At 39.6% G+C, this 25,895-nt stretch overlaps 1 protein-coding gene across 1 annotated transcript in view; it reads right to left on the bottom strand.

Annotated features, from left to right (window-relative positions):
- Positions 1-25,895, bottom strand: part of DEPTOR (DEP domain containing MTOR interacting protein) — a 77,915-nt gene that overhangs the window by 48,461 nt on the left and 3,559 nt on the right. Inside the window, exons 3-4 of the mRNA XM_054000922.1 lie at positions 4,534-4,712; positions 2,359-2,482 (exon numbers count right to left, since the gene is read on the bottom strand). Coding sequence (XP_053856897.1) covers positions 2,359-2,482; positions 4,534-4,712 — 303 coding nt within the window. The remainder of the gene's footprint in view (positions 1-2,358; positions 2,483-4,533; positions 4,713-25,895) is intronic.

The raw sequence follows: 25,895 nt of genomic DNA, 5'->3' as shown, positions 1-25,895 counted from the left end.
ATTGTCTGCAATTTTGGCAAGCACAAACTACCCTGGCTTCTGAACCTAGTGGTACTCCAGCCCCAATCAGAGAATGGAAAAGATCAGGAAATAATTATAATGTCTATCTTAAATTAGCAAAGCCTAGTGAAGATCAGCAAACTCCACAAAATTAGTCACAGATATTCAAAATGTGTTGGATTTGGATAGATTTCCTTTGGCATAGCTGCATTTCTGTTGCAACCAGGCCCATAGGCATTTTGATAAACAAGTTGAATGTGCTGGTAAATGACTTAATGTTTGTGCATGAATACTTTTCTCTGGTTGCTGCCATTTAGTAATTATTTTAATAGCACTGAATTAATATTTTCTTTCTCAAGACTATTAGCAAACTGATACAACTGATATATTACACAATCACACATTTCACTGCAGAGCTCTTCCTGACTTTCAGCATAAGATTTTGAGTTTAAAGGTTATCCAAAGAAATTGTGAAGGTGTTGCTAATAAAGGTGAATAGGCAAGGAAACTAACAAAGTCTGAAATCTCTGCACAGGAGGTTTGCTAAAATAAACAAAGTGAAGCCCAGATAGCCCAGGTATGCCTTCTTATCTCCCAAGAATATAAAATACTTCCGATGATGCATGGAGAATTTTGACTACCTTTGACTGTCACATACTGGTTTTGAAATGACAGGTATTTTTAATTTATACTATATTTAGCACTCAGGGCTGTTTTTAAAAGTTTCTGAACCCTTCAAATACGTTGCCTAGGAGCAAGCACCTCTCAAAGATGCAGTTATATTCAGATACAGGTGCTGCTTTTGGCATTAACTCCTTTGCCAAGATAGGAGCACTCTCTACAGCTGTGAATGTTTTTCTGCTACTACAGAGTTAGACAAAGTGGATCACAGACATTGGTTTGGGGATAGTTCTCCATTCAGAGAAATGGTGATGGAAGCAGACACTATTAGAACAGAGTTCTTTCTTCTATGGCTCCTTTCATGCAGAAGACTGACATCAGCCTTGCCAACAAGAATTATTTTTCTTATGGATAATTGAAATAGAAATATAGACTAAAAAAAGCACTGTAGACACTCTAATCTGCTTTTCAGAGTATGGGTCGGGCTTGTAGACACTGCATGTTTACTAAGTCTAAAGAGCAAATGCTGTGCTTAGTAAGGCACAGAAGAGTTTGAAGGTAGCTGATTCATTTCACCTGTGCCAGTGCATAGAATGGAGGATTTTCTCCAGTGATGCATTTTCTTATGTCTTATACAATTTATTATATTTTTACTTTAAATAGTCACAGCCACTGTGTCTTGGGGAATTTTATATGATGGGTGTAACAAGAGGAGTGGCATTTACAAGTATTTGTTTATATTTTGGGTTCACTGCTCTTTCACCAAACTGATCTTCAGAGCCAGCTAACCTTGAAAATAATATTTATTACCAGCTTTTAAACTTGTGAGTTTCCTGAGTGCTTTCTTCTCAGAAGGAAACAAATTTCCGTCATCGAGAAAACACAGCATCTCTCCTGGCTGCTGCACGCCTCTGCTCCAAACAAGCAGGAGAGTAGGTGGTATTCAGTCTAGAGCAATACTTCAAGCTTTTTGGTAAACAACACATCACAACTTTTGCATTAATTTGTAGCATATGCCAACATGCATATTCTTCTCTCTGCTTAAAAGTACCATGTCAAAATCTCTACATCCTGAATAAAAATGTCTTTAATTTAATATTAGGAAGTATTGTTAAGATACCTAGTTACTTGATGGAAGTAATCCAGTGGGCTATTTAGTATCTCAGCATAATAATCTGTTTAAGTCAGATAATCAGATGCTCTTGGTTGGTTTGGTGATTTTTTTGGAATTGCTTTTAACATAACTTTTCTGATGTTGAAACTTTGCAGGCTGGAACACTGAAGATTCATCTCACTGATGATTTAAAATTGTGCCTCCCTGTGAAGCTGTAGATACGGAGTCTCCACAGACATGTGGCTGCTTGTTCAATAATGTTTTAGGAATTATAATTATGCTTTTACGTATAAAATAATTCTGTAATTATTTGAATTATTTTGACAAATATGTAATTATTTTTACAGAATAGATTTCAAGGGCTTAAATTCACATTGAATTCTCATATAGGATGTGTTTACAATCTGGGGCATCAGATTTTAAACAAAATGCCTCAAGTGAATATGGTAGAAAAGCAAAAGAAAAATAGGAGAGGGAAGGACTCCCAACTGAAGTAATGGAATTGCCCAGATCCATTCCTGTATGAACTGAAAGCCTCTGACGATTCAGAAATAGATTAACAAGTATTATTTGTCTCACATGGCACTGTTGTCAACATTTTAGGAATACTGAATGCAACATACTTTTCATACAGTCTTTGTCCTCTCATGAACACCTTCACCTCATTGTCCAGTGGAAACGTCCCGTCATCTTTTCTGAAGCGGTAGAACAGTTTGACATCCTTGAATTCTTTATGCTCATCACAGACTGAAACATAAAATAATTAAACAAAAAAAACAAAAAAATTCACACACGTGTTAAGTAGCTGAGGACCAATTTAGCAGGTACCACTGCTGAGCTTCAAAGCAAGCATGTGTAGGGTCTAACCCCTGTATTTCTCAGCACACAGTTTTGTTCCGTTCTAATGAAAGGCTGGAGAAAACATTTAGAGGTAACCAAATTTCCTGGTGAGGGAGAGAAGTGTCCATCAGTTTTGTAAGTATTACTGCAAACATAAAGAGCAACAAAGCATCCATCCACTACATACCCCAAAATCTTTTGATGAAAACAGTCTGTTGTCTTGTTTGTTTAAAAGGCCACAGAGTAGAATGCCCAATAATTTAAGGTTTGCCAAACTTCTTAAAGTTATTCATACTGGTTAGCAGTGCTGTAGGAAACCTGAGAGTTCCTAAAGAAACAGTTAAAACCAAAGCCTTCTGCCTTCTTAAAACTGTCTCAATTGCTCTGCCATGCCAGCTAGCAAATGGTAGGTACAACATGAGAACACCAAAAAATGCCAGATTAGGTTTGTAGAACAGCAGCTGATCATGGGCCTTTGTAAATGCAGCAGAAAACCCCATCAAGGGCATAAACTGATGGGAAAGCTATGCCAAGCAAGGTGCTCCTAACGCAGCTGTCAACCCACATACATGGGGGAACTTCTGCACCACAGAAACAGGAACTGGTGTCCCTTTTGACACGGCACTTGAAAGAATGTTCTAAGCATCCTGCAGAACCTGATAGAACCTCTCTGAATTCACCTGCCCAAGCTCACTTCACGAAGTATTTTATTAGAGTGCAATACATGAACATTTTCAAGGAACACCTGTTCCATTTCTAATATCTTCACACATATATATAAAATTTCTTCTACAGTTTTCAATTGGATGGTAGGGTAGAAAATGCTTGAAGGCTGTTAGAGCTTTCAACAAGCATTCAGCAATAAAATATCTATTGCTCAATTAAATTAAGTCACTCAGGCATGCACGCAACTCTTCACTGACATTTTCTCAATAGAGGATTAAGTAGACAGATTTGAATACCCTATAATTACTTTATTCTTTAACTATCTACCTTGAGTCCCAGTTTCCATAACAACCCAGAATTTTCATTTAATAGCCAAGCAGAAGCTGTAGAGGTGGCACTCATTCAATATGTGCATTTCTGACTTTAATTAAGGTGTTGTTAATGTACTGCAGACAGCAGCAGCATTGCTGCACATACAATGACCTCTGCATAAAGTCAACATTCGTCTGTCCATAATCACTCAGTTTTCTCTTTAAAAAGAAACAAAAGATGCATTTGCCATTGTGAAATGGGTAATACTAAAGGCTTGAAATTGAGGCCTTGGATCTTCTTTGCTCGTGTGCTTTCCAGCCTCTTTGTGCCCCAAAAGGCAACTAAATGCTACCAGTGAATTGGAAGTCTTTTCATCAGCATGAATTGTTATTCAAGAAGCTGAAAGGAACAGATCTCAAATAGACAATAAGTTTAGGAGAAAATTAATCAGGGCACAGCCAGACCACTAACTTTCTTGCAGCTGTACCAGCACTAATGTTTGTGCAGCTGCTGTGAGGGCCAGGGCCAGGGAATTAATGAATTAATCCATGTGAGAAAAATGAGATTTTTTTTTTTTTTTTTTTTTTTTTTTTTTTTTTTTTTTTTTCTGGCTGATTTTTTTAGATGGGTTTTTCAGATGGAGAACTGTGCTCTTAGGAGCAGGGAAATGAGGTCTGCAGGGCGAGGGGGAACACGATCCAGCTGAGGCTGCTCTGGAGACAGGGAAGCAGCATCACACTCTCCAGTAAGTTTGCCCCCTGCCATGGGGAACATCACTCCACACCTGTTCAGGCTCTCATCTCCTTCAGGACACAGGTGACCTTGCATAGCAGCACAGTTCAAGAGATGCTCCATATCTGGCAGAGAAAGAATCCTACCTGTCCTACACCTGGCTGAAGAACAGGAGTGGGATTTCCCTTTGTCTCACAGCAGTCAATAAATTTAGCTTAGAAGTTTTTAGCAGGTGATACTGCACTTACCATGGTGGATAATGCTGTGATCCAGTAATTTCTGCACCAGTTTAATGGCTGTCTCCCTGTCGGAGGCCTCTTTGTGGTCCATCAGCCAGTCAATCAGCTCTTTGGCGACGAAGCAGTTCGGGTACGTTTTGAGGTGGTGTCGCCGATCCTTAATGACCTTTTCTTCATGCAGTCGGAGCCTGGGGGTCAAATCACTGAGTAAGTATCATTTGCAAAGAGCCTCTGTGACAGCAAGCTTAGGATGAGAGTGGAGCAGTGGCACCCACGCTCTGCTCACACCATGGGCTTTGCAGGTGTTGGGCAGAAAAGTCCCACATCCAGTGCTGGCATCTCACAACCAGGGAACCCACAGCAACCACTTGTTACAGCTTTAAACCCCATAATTGGAAAAACTTGTTTTCTGCTCAGTGGAAAATTTAAAAAACTGAAGAACAGCACAGCATATTAAGTCAATTAAAATACTTCCCGTAGGTCAATTAAACTGTCAATAATTTGGAATTAATTTTCCCACATTACCACTAATGTGTTCCATATTATTTTATAGTATCATTGCTGTAGATTTTTTTTTTAATCTAATTTGTTTTTGCAGCTGTAGCTTCTCACTTGGTTGCGTAACTGCATTTTGCCTCCAACTGCACAACAAGGATAGCACTTATGATTTAAAATTCAGGTGTGAAGCTGCTCCAACACAGTGTAATCTATCATTAAAAAGTTGCCTCCTACTCCAAATAAAGGAAACTGATTTCTCACTTAGGCATCTGTTGACAAATGCTCTCTGCAAAATCTCCCTCATCATCCTGAAAGCAAGTTGGTTGAGATGCTTGGGTCAGAATGCAAGATCCTGATTAAAGTAATACCTTGAGGTTTTAAGTTTCTGCATCTTTATGTTTAGTCATTTTTTTCCAAACAAAAAAAATAAGCAACAACAGCAATAAATTAGCAGTTAGAAGTTTTAAAGTTGTTTGAAGTTTTATGCTTTCTTGTTCCATTTTAATGAATCATATCAGAAAATTTGGTTTTGTAATGTTCATATGACAGTTCTGAGGAAAGTGCAGAAACAACAATGCTTGGGCTTCTATAAAAAACAGAAACATTGCTGTTCATTTCCAAGTGACCAGGGTCCTATCTTGTAAACACTCTCACTGACAGCAAAGAGTCATGTGTAATGCTGTAATAATTGTAAATGGTACAAGGGTAATAGCACATGACATGAGCCTCAAGAAGCACGGAGCAGGAGCATGAAAAATTTTCTTCTCAATGAAATTCCAGTATAAAAAAATAATTTCTATTTAAAATAATAAAAAGAGAAAGTATTTGGCTGAAATCAATGAAGGAAATTTATGAGGGTATCAGACAAGACTTATATAGGCTTCTACCTAAAAATAGTAGCAAAGCAATGCTTTGTTGTGCAGCATTTAGCTTTGAAGTACACTGGAATTGCCAATTTATGATGTGAATTCAAAGCCAGATTTGTAAATATCATTTAAAAAAAACGGCAAGACTTTTATATTAAAAATACTGATAAATCAGATTAGTATTCTGTACAGAAATGCTGATAAATAGCCCACAGATTGTGAAATTCTCTGTGCTAAAATATTTTTGCTTAAAGCATATTTCCAGATGTGCTTTAACAGCTGTCACTATGCTTAGAAAGAAAGCATTCACAGTTTTAATTATAAAATATGCAATTATCAATATGTCTGATGGAGCTTTACAATTAAAATACATTCCAGGTTCTGTTAATGTTCATCTGGTCTTATGTCACAAAATAACCTGCACAAACAAAACTAGAGAAAGAGTTTATCATACAAAGGCAGACAGCTCAATCCAGCTTTCAGTCAGCGGTGTTAAGTCTAAATGGATGGAGTTCATCTGACACAAGAGGAAAAAACCCCTTCTACAAAATTCTTTGTCCACATGTTGCATAGGAGCATATCAGGACTGGTCTGACATTTCACAAACAAGCCAGTAGTTAAGAGCCCCAGAAATGAGCATTTATTTCTTCTTCAGGCTTTCCTGCAGTTGGTGGGCTTATAAGTATTTCAATTCCTGTCAAAAGACACAGGTTCCCACTAGAATATTTTGGCTCACTCAGAAAAAGGGTGTCTCTGTATACCTTTTTGTCTATATTTATAAAACTCATAGGTATTTCATGATCTGAATTATTTCCACTCATTTAAGTGGATCCAAAATTCCTAAGAGGATACAAAATCATTAAGTGAAAAAAACATGACCATATAATCCTTAACAAACCTGAATTTCCACATGAATGTGTGAATTTCTTCTGCAATCTATGCCAATTATGTCCATACTGAATTATGTCCAGGCTTATTTATTTGGAATAACAAACACAAAAAAATTTCAGATTTTCTCTTTGGTAGTGTATGCTGTTCTCTTTGTCAATGCTCCCTCAACTCTGCAAATCTGCTAAAAATCAAACTCTACGGAGGAGAAGTAGCTCAATAAATTGACACTGTACATAGTTTAAATTACAAATATAGAAGCCTCAGGTAAAGTTATTGAGTCTATATTGCAGTGTGCTAATCAAAGGTTCAGGCAGGAATTCAAAAAATGCTTCTGTGCTCAGAAGTACTTATCAGAAGCCAAGTCAAATGGAATAAAAAGGAATAAAATGTACCAGTGAATACAATTATACACTGGAACCAATACTCAAGTGAAGTGGTAAATTCTTTATCCCTTGGCATTGAGAAGTAGGCTTCTCACCCAAAGTCCTTGGTGTTTTCCCTTTAAGTAATGTTAATCACTCTATGTCAGCTAGTCTGTATGATGACTGGAAAACACCTAACTTGGCATCAAACACATTTTCCTCACTGGAAGTTTTTCTCAATAGCTGTTCAAGAGAATTAGCTGACTGACAAACCCTAACCAGTTCAAGAGGAGAAGGGGGAGAAGATAGGCAAACAAGAAAGGGTGATAGGGTTTGATTCAACAAGCTTTGAAATACTGACCCACTTTCTGCAACTTAATAGCTTAACACCAGAAAACAATTTTGTGTGTACCACTACCTCACCCATCTATAATTCCAAATATTAGTCAAGATCACCTGACAGATTTTGCATGTGAGGCCACAGTCTGCCCTACCTGAGGAAAACATTGTAAGTGAGATCCAGAGCATTTGAGCAATTGCCTACAGGCAATACAGGCATATGCAAGCCTTTAATATTTACAAAATTATATCCATGGCCCTTACTCATGCTTACAACTAATAAAGGCTGTATTTGCAAGCATGCATGCCAGAATGGTTTTCCTGGGGGTTTGTCTAAACAGGAGTTGATCCTAATTGACAATATATAGGCACACTTGCTCCAAACAGAAGTGTCTTCCTCCTACATAGCATGGAACAAGATAACTTGGAACACACTGCTCCTGCTTTGCAGTAAATGTTTTCAGAGCTTTTGCGAACAATGTCATTTGTTGAGATGCCATTAGGCACTTACATGATAATGGAAACATCTAAATTTTTGCCCAGAAATTAAGAATCAGGCACTAACTTGGGATGAAATTGCTCTTGCAGCTACATGAAACTTGCATTTTGGTTTTCACCAATGGGGACATTTTTATTTCCACCAGGGACATTATGCATTCTGAAGTTCCTTGTCTCTTTTCTAAACCAGTGGGTAAGGATTTATGAGACAGTGCCGGCACAATTGGCTTTCCTTTCCAACCCCAGAAAAGGCCAACATGCTGGATGAAAACATCATTAACTGAACCACAGTCCAAATATCTCACCCAGCTTCGTCCCTCTATTAAGTCTACTAGTTTGTGCTTGGCTAACATAGACCTTAAAAAGCATTATCCAATCTTGAGTTCTATGAATGAAAAAAAAATAAAAACCTCCTGCTCTTCCTGGTAATTTTCTGAATAATTAATCTGCCAGTTCCTACATCCTATATAGTCCCTATGCTTATCCTAGCAAGGCTCAAAAAAAAATGTGCAAGGAACAGGTTGGTCCCTGACACTAAATAAACAACATGGTATGAAGACTTTCATGTGTTCCACCCTTTCACCTCTTTTAGCCTTTCTGAGACTATCACACACACACATGAAATGTACATATAATAGAACCATAGAATCACAGACACACAAACAGTTTGGGTTGAAAAGGACCTTTGAAGGTCATTTAGTCCAACATGAGTAGAGACATCTTCCATTATATCAAGTTGCTCAGAGCCCCTCCATGCTGAGCTGGAATGTTTCCAGGGATGAGGCATCTACCACCTCTCTGGGCAACCTGTTCTAGTATTTCACCACCCTCATTGCAAAAAATTTCTTCCTTACATCTAGTCTGAATTTACCTCTTTTAATTTAAGCCATTACCCCTGTCCTATTGCAACAGGCCCTACTAAAAAGTTGGTCCTCGTCATTCTTCTAAGCCCCCTCTAAGTACTGAAAGGCCACAATAAGGTCTTTTCCCCAGGCTGCACAGCCCTGACACTCTCAGTCTGTGTTTCTGTTTTCACAATGGATGTTCTTTTTCTCTAATCATCTTCAGGGCTCTTCTCTGGACCTGCTCCAACAGGTCAGTGTCCTTCCTGTGCTGAGGACCCCACAGCTGGACACAGCACTCCAGTGGGGTCTCACCAGAGTGCAGCAGAGGGGCAGAACCAATTCCCTCAACCTGCTGTCTGCTATGCTTTGGATGAAACAATGTGTTTTTTAATGGAAGAACAAAACACCAGTGAAGAGATCACTTAAAATAGAAATCCCTATCAGAATTCACTAATTATTGAACAATACACACTGATGATGTAATTAGTCACAGCACAATGCATGTCCTGCCTCAGCATGCTCAACTGCTGCTGAGGAGTTCTGGCATGCTCATGGGTTACTGCTCATGTGTTACACCTTGCATAACACCCTTGGTTGCAGTGACTATCCCAGAGCACTGCCAGGCAGCACTCATTGAACCACTACAATTTTATCAAATTTGGGTAAACTGAACAAAACTGTATTAGTTCCCTTGAAAATTAGCAGCTATATGCAGAGAGGCAAAGCCCTGCATGGTTTCTGCCATCTTAAAATTCTTTCACAAGTTTCATGTATTTATGGAACTTCTATAGGAAAAGGATTTACTTATTTCCAAGGAAAACTAGTCATGATGTCCTCTGTGAGAAACATACATGGACAAAAGAAGCATCTTGCCAAAGATAAGGACAATTCATGGTGGCCAAAGAGGACAGATTTTTCACACCTCTTCTCAAGGGACATCCTACATCCTCCACTGGTAGGTAGAATTGCCCCTTTCTGTTTGAAATAGAACAGTTCTGTATCCTCCCAGAGGTCACAAAGTTTGGTGATTCTAGCATAAGCATATGACCTGTCTACAGGATGGTAGATGGACATCTTACTAAAAGATCACATTTTCTAAAGTGTCTCAGTTACTTAGAAGCAGAAGTCCCACTGAAGTTTAAAACTTAGAAGTCAGTTACACACCTGATTCGTTACAAAATAAATGAATATAAGGTGGCATTTGTGTATATATACACACCCAGGGAAAAACTACTTAAAATGTCCTTTACACTAAACTTTCGCACTGTCAGCAAAAAAATAAAATAGGTCAGTGAGGATATGAACTTTGTACACAGAAGCAATCGTGAAGGTACTCTGTGAATGCAGTGTGTGTTGCTGGGACAAGCATTTCCAGCTGGGCTTGCCAAGTCTCAGCTGAAGTGTCAGCATTTCACTGCTGCCTGTTCCTCTTTCTATTTATGCTTCAGCTCCGCAATCACTTCGTTCTGTTACTTGATATTCAAAGGAGATAAATTACCCTTTAAAACATGGGGTCATACTGGAAATAGCATGAAGATATTTTTGTTTTGGTAGCTGTAGGAGAGCAGGAATTCTGCCATTTCAAATAAATTTAGAGAGTGTCTTCAAAGCAGCTCCTGATAACAGTTCTCATCACTGTGACAATCTCCCCTTTTTTGCCCACAGCCATGTATGTAGTCAAAGTGAGGAGATACCAGAACATAGAGCCATAAACCATCTCTTGGTGCACTACAGAGGAAATCCTAAAGCTTCCAAAGAAATGACAGTTCACCAGTGTCCCTGTGGTTTTAAATAAAATATTGTGGCTGCCTCTTTTATGAAGTCTTTTTTTATATATTCAGAAAGTACTAAGGCCACTAAGCGTGCACCAAAGGTGCACAAGGACATCCCCAATACTCTTAACATCTTACTAACACTGTCAGGGATCGAAGCAAACTCTGGGGAACAGACACAGACATTGCTCAGGGTCTGGGATGAAATCGACATGATGTCTCTCAGAGACTCTCTTTCAGCCCACAAATTCAGGCCAGAAATTCAGAGCCACAGCCTCCATAGTACCCCAGACTGCAGAAGAAATTAAATCTGTGTGTTTGTATTGATCTGTCATAACACTAGAGATCCCTTATAAAACCTACAGAAGCTGTGAAGTGACTAATCTCCCTGCCTGCCAAGCCATTTCACTTGCATTTCAATTTAAAGTAAAATGTGTTCAAACATGAATAATATATCTAACTGCCTGTGCACTTGAACCTTGAGAGATTCTGTCTTGCTGGAATGCATAAAACTGGGTCTTATAAATAGGAAAACACAGAATACAGGCAAGTTTTTATTTCACCTGCCCCTAGTCATATAAGGAAAGTGGAAGCCTGCCTGTCTCAGTCAGGCTGCTCACTTTTTGGGCTGAAGCACTCAGAACTCAGCAAATCACAGCCCTCCCTCTCTAAATGGAAGTCAGACATAATTGTGCTTCTCACTCAGTTATGGATGAGCTGGGATGCACCATGGGACAAATGTATGCAGGTCAAAGTCTATGGGATACTACTGTGTGGATCCCCAAAAGAACCGATGTACTTTTTACTCAAAAACAAGCCATCCTTGCTAATATCAATCAACTATATCAATCAATAAACTTCATCAATCAATAAACTGTATCCAGATTAATTTTCTGTGTCTCCATTGCACGGATATTCTTAGGCTTACTAAATCAATGTGTACTGTGAGGATAATATTTTTGCAAGGATATTTTCCCAAATCTAAACTGAAGACCACCAAAATTTCAAAGTACAGACCAGAAACCATAGCAGAACTGTTATTACAGACATCCTGTGACTGGATTAACATGGTAATAAGCTCATCAGCTCTTGTTGACTTATGCAAAAATGCCTCTCAATAAAGGTATTATTTTATGGCTAGTAAACTCAGAAGATGCAATGAGGTCCCAAGGGAGGTCAGTGAAAATCAATTGAATTTGTGTCAGGGAATGCAGGCCTCTTACCTCAGTAACATGGCTGGAAGAAGAGAATGTTCCTTTGAAATGCTAAATGGGCTAAACAGGGAAAATACAAGTCAGAGAGCCCAAATTCTACTGCTACAGATATTCCTGCTAGCTACTGCCATTCAGGAACCTGGAGAGACAGACCAGCAGCTAGGAAATAGGATGCTCAACTACAGGCCTGCATCACTGGAGTCAAGAAGAGGGGCTGCACCAAGGACACAAACAGCTGTGGGTAGCAGAAAGCCCTGCTGTGTGAGAACTCCTCTCCTGGATGCATCTGGCATGCCAAGGGGGTAGGGGAACCAAAAAATTTACAGGCTGAGGTCCCTTATGCAGCAAGGGTGACACCTCTTTTACCCAGAGAGCAAAGCTGACTTTAACCTTGGTAGGTACTTGCACTGTGTGCAGCAAGTTTCAGACCAGCTGAGAAACAAGAAACACCCATTGTTCTGCACATCTGGGGAAGAGCAGATCTGTAACACCCAGAACGCAGCACAGTACTGAACAAGCCTGGAGTGCAAACAGTAAAAGGGATTGTTATGTGCCAGAGATAACCCAAGAAATCCATGGAAGAACTGAAATCAGTCAAGTGCCTAATCTTGAGCATAGTTTGGTATTTCTCTCTCCCTGTCAATAAGTGATAAATTGTTTTGCTGGGACATTATATGGGTAACTCTGAGCTCAAAGTCCTTCCAGGAATGACGGCTGTCAGCCTAAGAACCACAGACCTGCAGGAGATTTTCTCCCTGATATTCTGTGCTTCTCAGAGGAGCATCAGCTGTTTGGACTTCTTTCATTGGTCCTTGGCAACCCTGAACACAAGAATAAGAAATCTGCCTTCATCATTAACAAAGCACCATACTGCAGTAATATCTCAATTGCTTTTCACAATTGTTTTCCACTCCACACAAAACTCTTACCCAAATATTGTGTTGAATCATGACAGAATCATTAAGCATAAATATCCAGTAACTAACAGGTAAGATAATGAGTAATAAAATGCTTAGTGTTATGTACAATTGCTAACAAACTTGATTTTGTAGTGGGGCTATGACTCAAAATTTTTTATTCACTTCCAAAAAATATGTAAATCCATCTTAAAATGAATAGAGATGAAATATTATTTCAATATACAATATGTTGTATTAAAACCATCAAACTTTGTTTATCTGTTCACATTTTAAATGAATAGCTTCCTTTCTTTCATGTTTATTATAACTGCATTTCTAGGATTTATCTTTATTTTGAAGGAAGCTGTGATAGCAGTAAGTGTAAAAGTACTCACTAGAAAAGGCAATTTGCATTGAATTACTTTAAATTAAACAAAAATCTGCCATGTTTTGACACTGATACATGCTTTTTTACCTCCTCCACCTGGCAACACCACAATATGCAGGATGCTACACTGACCAAAGACATGATTCAAGGGAGTTCTTTCCACTGTCTTCCAGAAGTCTATTGAAATTCAGTGGTTGACTACTAGACTGTAAAACAAAGCTGGAAAACTGCTGCAGATTTTTAAACACTGAAGGTAATGATCCATTTGACTGGATTGCCTGGAGGCAATTAAATTGTTAAAGGATGACCTTCACAGTTCATAAATAGACATGGAGGAACAGGTAAAACTATAAACTGTAAGGCTCTGCTCTAACAACAAAATGCTCTGCTGAAAACTGGGAACTCAGAGGCTAAAAGCAACAGAGTAAGAAATAGCTTAATATGCAGTAGTGAAACTTTCACTGGGTACAGGCTGAGAGCATGCAAAAACCAAGAGGAACCACACATTCTACTAACAGAGATGTTTCCAGAAATTATGGGAAAACCAGTTGCTTATGTCATTGTATCTGATATTACAGAACATCATCTAAGTACTGTGCTTTGCTCATGACATTTCATTCAAGAATGATCAGCTCAGAGAGATGCAATGATGTAGCTCTACTCTGGTATGAGAAGTGACGAGCCAGTCTCATGAGCAGAGAGAAAAAGATACCAGATTGGGAGTCTGGCCTTACCTAGACAAAAAGTGAGAAGAGCAGAATTGCTGTCTATAATCTTTAAGGAATGCTGAAGGATCCTAACGTAAGAATTAGACAAAATTTTGGAGAAAAGATTTAATTCTTTCTTAAGGCAAGAGTAATAATAATAAATATATCAAAGGATTATGTATTGTGATATTCTTCAGATGACCTTCCAGTCCTGTGGTTTATAATTACATGATTTACACTGCTATCTCCAAAAAACCTTGGGAATAGTGTAAGGTGGAAGAATATCAGAGGCTGACCTTTGAATGCACTATACCAGGATACAGCCTTTTTAAAGTCTGGTTCATGTCAGCAGCAAAAAAAGGAAAGTTCAAATGCTGCCTATATTCAGACACTTGCTGTTTATATCAAAGCTTTTATTACAAGTGTATATGCAGATATACAGACATTATTTCTGTGTTTGCCAAAGCTCAGGAGCTGTAAATACAAGAGATGTCCCCATTTTGTGAACATGCTTCCTTGTTTTTGCCACAAGGTGTTCCCTGGTTTCCATTTTTACTGTGCAAGCATCTAATAGTCCTTACCTGGCTGATTGGAAGGATGGGGATTTAACTGGCCAGCCAACACCAAACTATGGCATGTTCTCCTCCAGCATCTGAAGAAAACCTTTGTGGCATACAACCGTGTCAGGACAGAGCTGGGGATCTGCTGTGAGGAAACCCATCAGCTGGGTGGCAGCATGCATAGAGCATGCATTCACTTATCCTCTTGAGATCCAGACCACCAGGTTTGCAGGGACCTCCAGCCTCTAACCTGGGATCTTGTGAAGTTACTGCAAAGAACATGTCTATATAGTCATAGTCAGCTTGGTCTTAGCCTGGAATTTGTCTAATTTTATATAGTGGCGCAAAATTTTATTTTATTTATTGAAATAATCTAGAGTATGTAATTATTAAAGTGAATAAATCAAAATAAAGTGAATGAATCAAATGGTGTTACAGCATTTTTGAGTTCCCTTAAGTTGTCTTGTCTTTGAGAGTAAAATATAAGCCCGTATGACCTTTCCAGTCAGCTAGAGGCAACAAAGCAGCATAATCCTAATTAACATTCTGCTCATTTATACATTTTCTTCTTACAGAAAATCCTGTAACATTCAGTAAGTTCTCACTGACAAAAGAAAAAGAAAAAATAAACGACCATGTGCAGATGAAAAAATGAAAAATGTCTCGAAAATCTACTGACTGCCCAGACTACACTGCACTCCAAATGAATGCATGCCAATGGTAACAATGATTTTACTCAACAATTTTGCAACATAACACCACTGCATTTATTTTTTAAACACAGAAAATATTGCTCCCTGACACAAATGTTTTAATGGCAAAAAACAATCCTATCTGCTTTAAATCTCTATCTAGGTCATGCAAACACGTAACAGCAAGAATTATGGTATGCGAATTTAAGGGGATTATTTAATGGGATGAAGTTGCTCACTGCCTAAATTCTGGTAGGCTAATGAAGAACTTCATCATTAGGGAAAAATCTATTATTAAAAATCATAGTAAAATACTGAATCTATTTAAAATATTTTCCTTTTGCAAAAATCTAGCCTGGAGATTGCTTTGTTTGATTAGTTGAGCATTTTTCTATGTCTCATATATTATGATGTGAACAGATACACAGCTGTGGCACAACCACTCTTTATGAATAGTTCCTTCTGTCCAGAAGTTATCAAGGATCTTGTCTTGTTTCATTAGGCCTTGTCAAAAGCTCACAAGCTTTGAGAAGATTAATATTACAGAAGCATTCTTCCTCTCCTCTTAAGATTAAATGGAAGTTTTGCTTTAAAGTAGTAAATAAATCCCTAAGGCGTCCAGAGAAGTTCTGCTGCTCTACTGAACAGCTTGCTCCCATTGCTGGGCCATGTGTTTGCTGTTTCTCCTTGTAAGCAATATTCTCTCTCCACACATGCAGAAAGCTCAATGAGCAGGTAGTTATGTGCTCTGATAATAAATTCAAAATGTGACTTCTTACTGCTTTAATAACTGACCCTTATTCACCAAGTAACAGCATCAGCTTTACACATTCATCAGCCCCAGTAGAATGCTGCTGGATTTAGATTATAACAACATGGTTAGGTTTATAGCATACCCCAAACATAGTCTTGGGCCTCAACTAGAATCCAAAACAAATGTTGCACAGACAGTTAGAGACAGACTTTAGATGGACAACAGGACAAGAGGAGCTGAGTGGTTCAGGTCCGCACAGAGCCTTTACACAAACTCAGATATTCACCTATCACTGGTGTAAATGGCCCAACACTGTGTGTTAATCCAATTCATCACTTCAAGACCAGCCGTGACATTACCTGCCTGAAGAAAGGAAGGTCTGTTGGAGCTTGGCTATGGCTGCTCCTCACATGGTTTGGACAACTACAGTTGGGCAGACAGACCACAGGCACTTCCTGTTGCAGCTACCCAGGCACATGGAGCATGGCTAGAGCACGTGGCAAGGTTTAGTGCTTTATTTGTGCTGGCTATCAAAGCACAGTGCAGTGTTCATTAGGTCTTCATTTGAATGTAACCAAAACCAGTTGAATGAGAGAATGACAGAATCATAGAAATGTTTATGCTGGAAAATACTTTTAAGATCATCGAGTCCAACTCTTAAGCCTGGCAAGTCCACCACTAAACCAGGTTCCTAAGTGCCATATCTTTTAAATTCCTCCAGGGATGATGACTCCACCACTTCCCTGGGCAGCCTGTTAGAGTGCTTGACAACCACTTCAGTGAAGAAAGTTTTCCTAATGTTCAATCTAAACCTCCTCTGGTTCAACCTGAGGCCATTACTTCTTGTCCTATTGCTTGTCACCTGGGAGAAGAGACCAACCCACCCCAGCTTTCAGGGAGTTGTAATGATTGATGAGGTCTACCCTGAGCCTCCTTTTCTGCAGGCTAAACACGCCCAGCTCCCTCAGCTGCTCCTCATCAGACTTGTGCTCCAGACCCTTCCCCAGCTCTGTTGCCCTTCTCTGGAGGTGCTCCAGCCCCTCAATGTCCTTCTTGTAGTGAGGGGACCAGAATTGGACACAGCATTCAAGGTGTGGCCTCATCAGTGCTGAGTACAGGGGGACAATTCCTGCCCCAGTCCTGCTGGCCACACTGTTTCTGATCCAGGCCAGGATGCCATTGGCCTTCTTGGCCACCTGGGCACACACTGGCTCATGTTCAGCAGCTGTTGACCAGCGCCTCCCGGTCCTTTTCCAAGGAGCACCTTTCCAGCCACTCAACTCCAACTGGAGCATTGTATGGGGTTGAGAACAGAATGCAGGACCTGACACTTGGCCTTGTTGTATCTCATAAAATTGGCCTCAGTACACTGATCCATCCAGTCCAAACACCTCTGTAAAGCCCTCGTGCTCTCCAGCAGATCAACACTCCCACAAAACCTGGTATCACCTGCAAAGCTGCTGAGGGTGCCCTTGATTCCCTCATCCAGATTGTAGATAAAGATATGCAATATTTCAGTCCATATGTAAGTAGGCTGTGCAGATATGAACTGCTGAAATTGCAAAAGGCTTGTAGCCCCTGAAAACATGAAACCACTGATCAAGTGGCCAATGCCTTTCTGTGCCTTTTACTACAGGTTTTTCATTTTCTGAGAGGAATACTGATATTTCACATAAAAAGATGTGCTGTGTAATTTTCAGCCGGCAAACAAAATTTCACAATTTCCACTCCACTTTAACTTTTCCTTATCCACTATATGTTTAAATAAATTCTTCTCTCCATTTTTATTGTGCTTCTCCTGAACTGTTTATGCAATCCTTTGTTCCTCCTTTGGTCCTATAATATGTTTCCCAGGAGTACTGTTGTTACTGGCCCTATCTAAACTCAGATGTTCCGTATTCATCAGAGAAGCAAGCAACACAGGGTACAAACATATTTTGTGTGAAATCACGTAGGAAACACTGTTTTATCTGGTGTTGATTTACAGATTCAATCAAAAAAAGTAAGATGAAGTTATTAACACATTAGTTTGGAGCAGCTCTAGCCCCTCTGTAGCCCAACAAAGTTGGGCTAGCAATTATCTTTCAACCAGTGGTGTTTGATACAGTAGGCCCAAAGCATAGCACTTGGAAAAACTACCACTTTATAGAAAACTAAGAAGATTGGATTTTCCCCATGAGGAAATATTTTTAATGGACCTAGGCCTTGCAACATTGAGATAAAGCACAATGGTATATATAGAAAGCAAAAATATCATTGTTTTGTGTGTGTTGAAAGAAATATTATTTTTAAATAGTGGCATAATGGTAGGACACAGGCTTGATATAAGCATGTCTTTGATTGCAGGACAGACTACAGGATGAGATGTACCCCTCCAAGGGAAGAAAATTTTAATAGTCCAAATACCTTCCTCCCTCAATATGTGAATGAAAATCCTCCTTCCACAAGCAAAGTTGGAGCTGCAAGACTATGCACAGGAACCTGTGCACACAGTGTGCACACAAACAAACTCCCAAACTGGTCCTTCCTTTGTGCACAGTGTGAGGGGATCTGAGAGTGTCATGCAGGCAGTGGGAAAGAGGAGCAGGTGGCTGGCCCTGAGATTACTGTTCCTCCTGTAATGCCAACACGGCACAGCCAGCAGCATTTCTGGCACCGTGACCTACTGGCCTCACAACACATATTACTCTCTACACTGTCTCCAATCTTTTCCCTATTCTTACTCTTCAAGGGTTGCTATAAAACCAGCATGTCCCAAATATGTGTGCTTTGGTTTCTGTACCCCAAGTTCTTGAGACATGAATCTACAGATCACAAACATCTTGGAAAGAAATCTGGTGGAGGAAGAGTTGTAATGTTGGCATTTGATGAATCTCACATGACCTGAGGTAAAATCCTAGCCTAACTTAAGACATTGAGGTCAAGGGAGTCAGGTTGTCACCTTTACATCTTCCTGAAAATCTCAGTTGAAACAGAGAGATTTCAAAAGTTCTTGGGATTCATTTGGAAATAGATACATTTCTCATCCTTAAATTTGCTTGAAAAGCTGGACAATGTGAGAGCAGTGGTACAAACTAACCCAGCTGATTTTGCACTGGAGTAGGTTAGGAGGCATTCTGAGAAGCCCGCCCATCAGTGTCACTGAGTGGATAATTTTGTCTTTACCAGCCAGTAACAAAAAGCTGATAATATCAGCCATCACAGCTTAAAGAAGACAATATACTATGCCTTCATAAAATATTCAGTTGGAAGGGATCTTTGGAGGTCATCTGGTCCAACCTATACTGAAAGCATAATCAGTTAGTACAAGTTGCTCAGGGTCATGTCCAGGCAAGATTTTAATATGTCAGAGCTTCTCCGGACTCCTATTCCAGTTTTTTACTTAGCCTCACAGACAATAATTCTTTCTAAATATCTAATTAGAAAGTCCCTTGCAAATTTTGACTACTGCCTCTTGTACTATTCCTGTGCATTTTGGAAAATTCTCTCCCCTTTTCTCTACATTGTCTCATTTTAGTAGTTGCAACCAGAAGAATCCCCCAGGCCTTTCTTCTCTAGGCTGAGCAGACCCAGCCCTCAGCATCTCCTTGTATATCATATGCCCTGACCCAACCCCAGCCTGAGAGGCAGCCCTCCTTGGGGCTTGAGTCTTGTAGGAAGACAACTTTTTGCAGTCTATTTTAGAGTTGCATAATTTTTCTTAAATTAAAGATAAATAAATAAAGTGTATTAAAATAAAATAAAGCATATTAAAATAAAATAAAGCTTTTAATAAACCTTATTTTATTTCTTTTGTTCAGTGTGTTTTAAGAGCCCATTTTCATCCCTTGTCTAATTAGACATGTAGTAACATGATACCAATGGCTCCTATTATGGACCCATTTTTCTTGTCACTGAGATCTACTTATTAACCTCATTTAATCTCACCTATTTCTAACATTTCCCAAAAGATTTGAAAGGTGTGAGTTTGTCTAACATGCTAAGAGTTTTGAAAATAATTGTCCAAGGCAAGTCTTTAAGACACTCTCAAAATGGTATTTGTACAATGTCTTTTGTGATTTATACATGATAATTCTACTTTCAGCTTCTTCCCGTGACAATCTCCCTCTGTTTGCACTGAACAACCAGCTAAATAGCAGTTTAAGCTAAGAGTTACTTTTTCTACATCTTAGTAAAAATAAATTAATTTCAACTAGAGGAAAGTGTAAGTTAATTATATCCTGAGCATCAGGAAACAATTAACAGCTTTCTATTATATCACCCTAATTTCTAAGCTACACAATTATATGCTACTGCAGAAAAGGATGTATGATTATCAAGACAAGGATCTTTTCAGAAAAAAATGAAAGGAAATTGTTCCACTGCTGACAATCAGTGCTATAAATAATGCCTAGCTAATATCTTTTCAAAAGTAATTTCCATTATTTGCAATCCTAACTTTGAGTGATGTGTTGGCTGTGTGTTGTCAGATTCTCCTTCCAGAGAGGATGAGCATAAATGTTGGACTGATTCCTCAGATAAACCCTCAAAAATTCAGCTTCCTATGAATATTTTGCAATACTCATTGGAATTAAATAAAAAATCATTGTTTTTACTAACCATATTGTAATTATGTCTTGCATTCGCTTTGCCTCTTAAATCAGGGCCAAGACTGGCTTGTACAAACACAAAGGGACAGGCAGGCCTGCTTTAAGCAGCCACAATGCCTTGAAGACACAAGTCACAATGCGAAGAGCAACTGACACGACATACAAACACTTCTTTTTAACTGCCAATAAACCCATTTGGCCCAATAGGCAGGTGAGAGGTGCAGACACAGACCCACAGAGCTGGGTTGTACAGCTGTTCAGCTGGACACTAACAGAAACACTACAAAAAAAACCACCCAACAGTACTTAGTGTGAGAAGCAAGGAAGCAAACCCACACAAACCTCCGTAACATGCAGTCAAAGGCTATTGTGCTGGATGGCCACTGTATTGCTGGGGGTGGGAGAATCTTCCCAAACCAGGCACAGCATATAAGATTCATACAGGATAAATGTAATAGTCCTGCATCAGCAGAACTTTGGTCTCTGCAGATTCCTTGTGCAGATTCCTTGTGTCCTTTCAGGACAGCTATAACACTCCACCAGAAAGTTTAAGTTCTGTTTCAAGCTCTCCTTCCCTATTACTTTCCACCTCAAGTCTTCTATGCACTGTCCTCAACAAACATGATCTTGTTTGAATCTTATCTAGCATTACAGCTTGGAAATATAGCTGCCACAGCTCTTGAGAAGAATAACACTGTCCATCTCCCAAATTCCTTCCACTGCCTTCTCCTCTTCTGTCACACCAAAAAGTATTACCATACTTGACTATCAAGCTCCCATCTTTGCTATCACCATCTCTTAGGCTTTTGCACTGATCAGCCATTTAGTAACAGTTTGTCATTTGATTTTTTACCTTCAAGTGAGCATCTCTGTGCTTGCTGCCTTAATAGAGACAGCAACTCCATCCAAACAGCCACAGATCCATTTGGATGGAGTCACCCAAATCTTGTCTAGCATTGCTATGATCTCTACCAAAAACCTGACATGTAAATGAGGGTCAAGCAGGGCAAGAACAGGGGTGAGAAGGGGCTCCTGGACTGACAGAGCTGTACTTTTAACTTTAAGAACTGATTCTCTGAGAAGACAATCTCTCTGTGGGGTCCCCATCCCCTGACCTCAGGCCAGCTGATCTTAGCCTTTACATGGTCGTTGGTGCTAGTTTGACAGGCTGATACCCTGGCCAAGCCCCCCAGACTGTTCACCATGGGCTCAGACATGCACCAATGCAGTGCACCAGCCATGCAGCAGAAGCCCCAGTCCAAGGGAATTGGGCCGCTCCTTTCTGCAGCAGTAGCCAGACAGATAGAATCAACAGTCCTGTAAAACCCACAGCATGACCTTCCCCTGGCTCCTCACAGAAACCAGAAAACTCTCATCTGTCGGCAAATCCCTGTGACACAGCTGTGGTAGCCCATGTACCCAACTACACAATTGCAAGGAAATGGAGAATTACACCCTTGTGATGTGAAAACATGCTTCTATATTCACTCTGAATTAGTAAGTGCAATCAGAAACACTTTTTAATTATTTGCAACTGCACCTTTGAGGTCTGAATGCATTTACTAGATTGAGGCACTGTAAAGACGCAAACTATGAAAACTGTAAAAGGCTGATAATTAAGGTCAGGGTTGCCTTCTGAAGCAGTGCTGTCACACTGGTGGTAAGCTGGGCATGCAAATTGCACAGTACAAATTTCAAAACACATGAAATGTCAGTATTTGAACGTCCATTCATGTACAATACTGTGACAAGAGTGCAGAAGTAAAGGTAAAAGCCTTGGAAAAAAAAAAAACAAAACATTGTCAAACTTAGTCTCTGTTCCTGTCCAATAACAGCATGTACACTGGGCATTTTAAACTCAACACCATTTTTACAATGTCTTCTACTGGAGTCTGAAATTTTTTAATGGGAATTCAGCAAATTAAGCCCTGAGGGAGTGGTCAGGCAAACTCAGCAGTGGCTGCTGCCACCATTCCCTCTCCCATGTACTTGACCATGTGTTCCCACTCTCTCCTTCACCCCAGTGTTGGCACTGGTCTGACATCATGCTGAACCTGTTTAGAAAGTTAATATTTTCTTATTTGGCTTCAGCTGCTTCAGTTCCCTGAACTTCTAATTCCAGACAAACACCAGTGTGAAGTGCAAGGGAAGTGATAAGAGTGGGGCAGTAGCAGCCTGCAGTTGGATCTGCTCTATCAGTAAACCACAGCCTCAAACCATACGTGGGGAAAGCCAGGACCCATTTCTCCTCCTGAACTTCTTCAGAGAGAGCTTTTTTGTGGTCATGTGGTAAATTGGTTTGTAACACTGACCCAACTGAAATACCAGCCTTCCAAAAGCTCTATTAATCACTCCCCACTGCAGGTCACTATATGGTGATGGTTCAGAGGGGCTTAAGCCAGTTCAAAGAACTGGGAAACAGAGAGGAGGGAACCAGAAGGCAAGAATACCTATTTAATTCCAGTGGTTTATACATTAAAATAGTTTAAAATATATGGTTTACATGTCCTGATCTTGCTTAAGAATAAAACCAACAACCTATGATTAACACATGAAATGCAACCTTCCCTCAAAAAATCCCAGTGGTTCTGCTGAAACTTCAAGCTTTACAATTCTGTCTTTATTAACCTTCAGAGCCTCAGCACAGTTCTTCTTCAAAGACCAGATACACAAACCAAACCTGATTAGCTCTTGCTTCTTCCCCAGCCTTTAATCCCCTTTGCCAGCTCTTCATCAGTTTAACCTCTTCACACTTAAATTTATTCTGAGGAGATGACTGGCCTTGAACACAGGAAAAAAGTATCTTTGAGTTAGCAAAAGGACTTACACAAGTCTGCTCTGCCAGGATGCCTGCCAATCTCTGCTAACCTGAGACAAAAGTTAATGATTGACTCCATCTGGAATGGAATACATAAAATATACAGCACAAACCACTCATACAACATTTGCCTTCTTATGTACACAGTGAAAGAACGATCACTATTTGCACATGCGTTGTTAACTACTTGATCTCTGAGCTGCACTTGAGGAAAGCTGCTGAAGGCAACAATGGAATTATTAAAAGGCATAGCTACAAGGAAAGAAATAAGGAAATAAAGCCTTGCATCTTCATTTCTACAAATGTTGAATAGCCCAGATTGTACTGAAGGACATGAGAAATTGGAATTCCTGGCCCAGGAATCTAATATACACATATACAAATGGGGTTTGTCATTCAAATTAGTAACAACAGGCAAGATTGAAACATATGAAAGGACAAAGAATCAAAGACTCTAGGAAAAATGACCATATACATTTAAGAAACACTTTTTTTGTAAAATGCAAATAATTTATAGTAATAAATATATGTAATTGAAATTGTTGTGATAGAGTAGAGTTAGTGGGAAACCTGATTTCAGAACACTTCATTTTGCAGCTTTACCAACCTTCACTTTGACATCTTTTCTTTCAATGCATCACTCTGGTGAAACCTCACAAAGAAAAAAAGACAATTTTTTGGTTGCTTGATTCTGGAAAACAAATTGATGGAAGTGAAATTATTTGTACAGAGAGTTCTGGAGGAGTCTGTTCCACAGAGATCTGATGATATAATCTCTGTGTTCTATCCACACTGAAGAAGTGAGCCTACAAGGGTCTTCTCAAGTGAGACAACTGAAAACTACTTTTTTCGGGCTTAGTTTTGAACCCAATCAGCGCTTGGGAAATGCAACCACTGGTGAAAAACTAAGGAAGTTGCAAGAAAAGTGTTCAGGGGTAGAAAAACAATCATTCCCTGAGGAGGAAGTACAAAACTGGATTGTCTCTAATAGGCAGATTACAAAATCTCATTTTAAGAAAATCTGTCAGTTCTTCAAATGGCACAAATGGTTGTTTAAGATCTAGGGATGTGACTTGAGAATAAGTGACCTCTAGACAATTATATATCTTAAATCCTTTTAGAGTCTAAGCTCACACCAGAGTCTTAACACTCTTTCAAACACAGTGATAGCACTGAATAAATTCTGTAACTGTACAGTTTGTATAATCCTGTATCATAGCAATACATTAACACTAACGGTCTTTTGATATCATTGCTCTAGAAACTATCACTGTTATGTGCCATGGGCTTTCTGCACCTTAGAGTGCTAATGAACTTTTCAATCCTACCCCCATGCAAAAAAATGTTGACTGTTTATTGCTTAGAACAAGAAAAAAGTTATGAACCTGTAGGTGCTGCCACCCTTCAGAAGTTAATGACTCTGAAAGTTATGCACTCAAATATGGCTTCTGAAATTGACAAGGTTCCTGAAGTAAAGTGGAAGACAAGTGAAACTGTTTTTGTCTTACAGCTTCAAAATGTGTAGCTGTTTATCATGTAAAACCTTTAATTCTGCGAATCAAAACTCATACACCAACTCTGACAAAACGGGAAATAAATTTCTGTTGAAACTTTTGTCTCTTCCAAAAGAAAGAAAAATCCCTAAGAAACATGCTTCATATTTCTCTAAGTAGAAAGAAAGACAAAGCTGATTATAAAAACTATTCTATCAAAATCACTGCCTCATCTAGAGAAGCGTGCATAAATAAAACAGATTTATTTACCCAACTATTTAACAGAAGTGTGGATAGGGAAAGATGTAGTTTCTTGTGAAAGCTGGTGACAAAGAGGAATCCAAAAGTCTGCAGAAACATTAAACATCATTGAAATTACACCTACTACAGAGAACTGCACACCATATACAATGGCACTAATAGGTGTTTAAATATTGCTGCTCAGTCAAGTGAAGCCTGAGGATTCCTGAATTACTAGGCACATTTTCTGCAAGAAATGAGGGACTCTTGGGAGATACACAAGATTTTGGTGACAATCTGGCATCAAGAAACAATTAGCAGATGAGGAGGTTTCAGACACCCTTACCTTGGAAGACAGGCAACCAGCATCTATAACAAAACATGCCCTTTGAAACTGCTTTTGGTTGCCAGAGGGCAAGATCAGCTCTATCCAAGTCAGTGCTCAAACCCAGACATAATACTTTAATCCTTCTGCCAAACAGTGCTGAAATGAGCACAACCTGTTGCCTTCAGTCGTGAGGGAAATGAGCTTGGAATTACTCTGCTTCTGATAAAATTCTTAACAACTTCAGCAGTGCCGTTATTAAGCTTCCAACAATGACTGTGGATTTTACACCTTCCTTCAGGCACTCCCAGAAAGGCCAAGGAAGCTCAGGGACATTCAGTTCCCCAGGGCTGTCAGTACCAGGCACAGATTTGCAGGCAGGGATGTAGCAGGGTGGAGGCCTCCAAGGGCTCTCCCACTCCTGAGGAATCTGAAGGCCCCGTGATCCTGTCAAACATTTTAAGGGCAGTGCTGTTGCAACCTTCTGAGATGAGAGAGCTCACCACTCAACAGCTGTAGGGTCTCTGCAGCAGAACAAAGGGAAGAGCTGAGATTTTGGGTGGCTGGAGCTGTGAGGCAGCCAGAGCCTGCAGTTTGGCCCTGCAGGACCATCGATGCCAA

Source organism: Vidua macroura, chromosome 1 (assembly GCF_024509145.1).
Source record: "Vidua macroura isolate BioBank_ID:100142 chromosome 1, ASM2450914v1, whole genome shotgun sequence".
Taxonomy (NCBI): Eukaryota; Metazoa; Chordata; class Aves; order Passeriformes; family Viduidae; genus Vidua; species Vidua macroura.
This window is presented reverse-complemented; position numbering and strand designations above follow the sequence as displayed.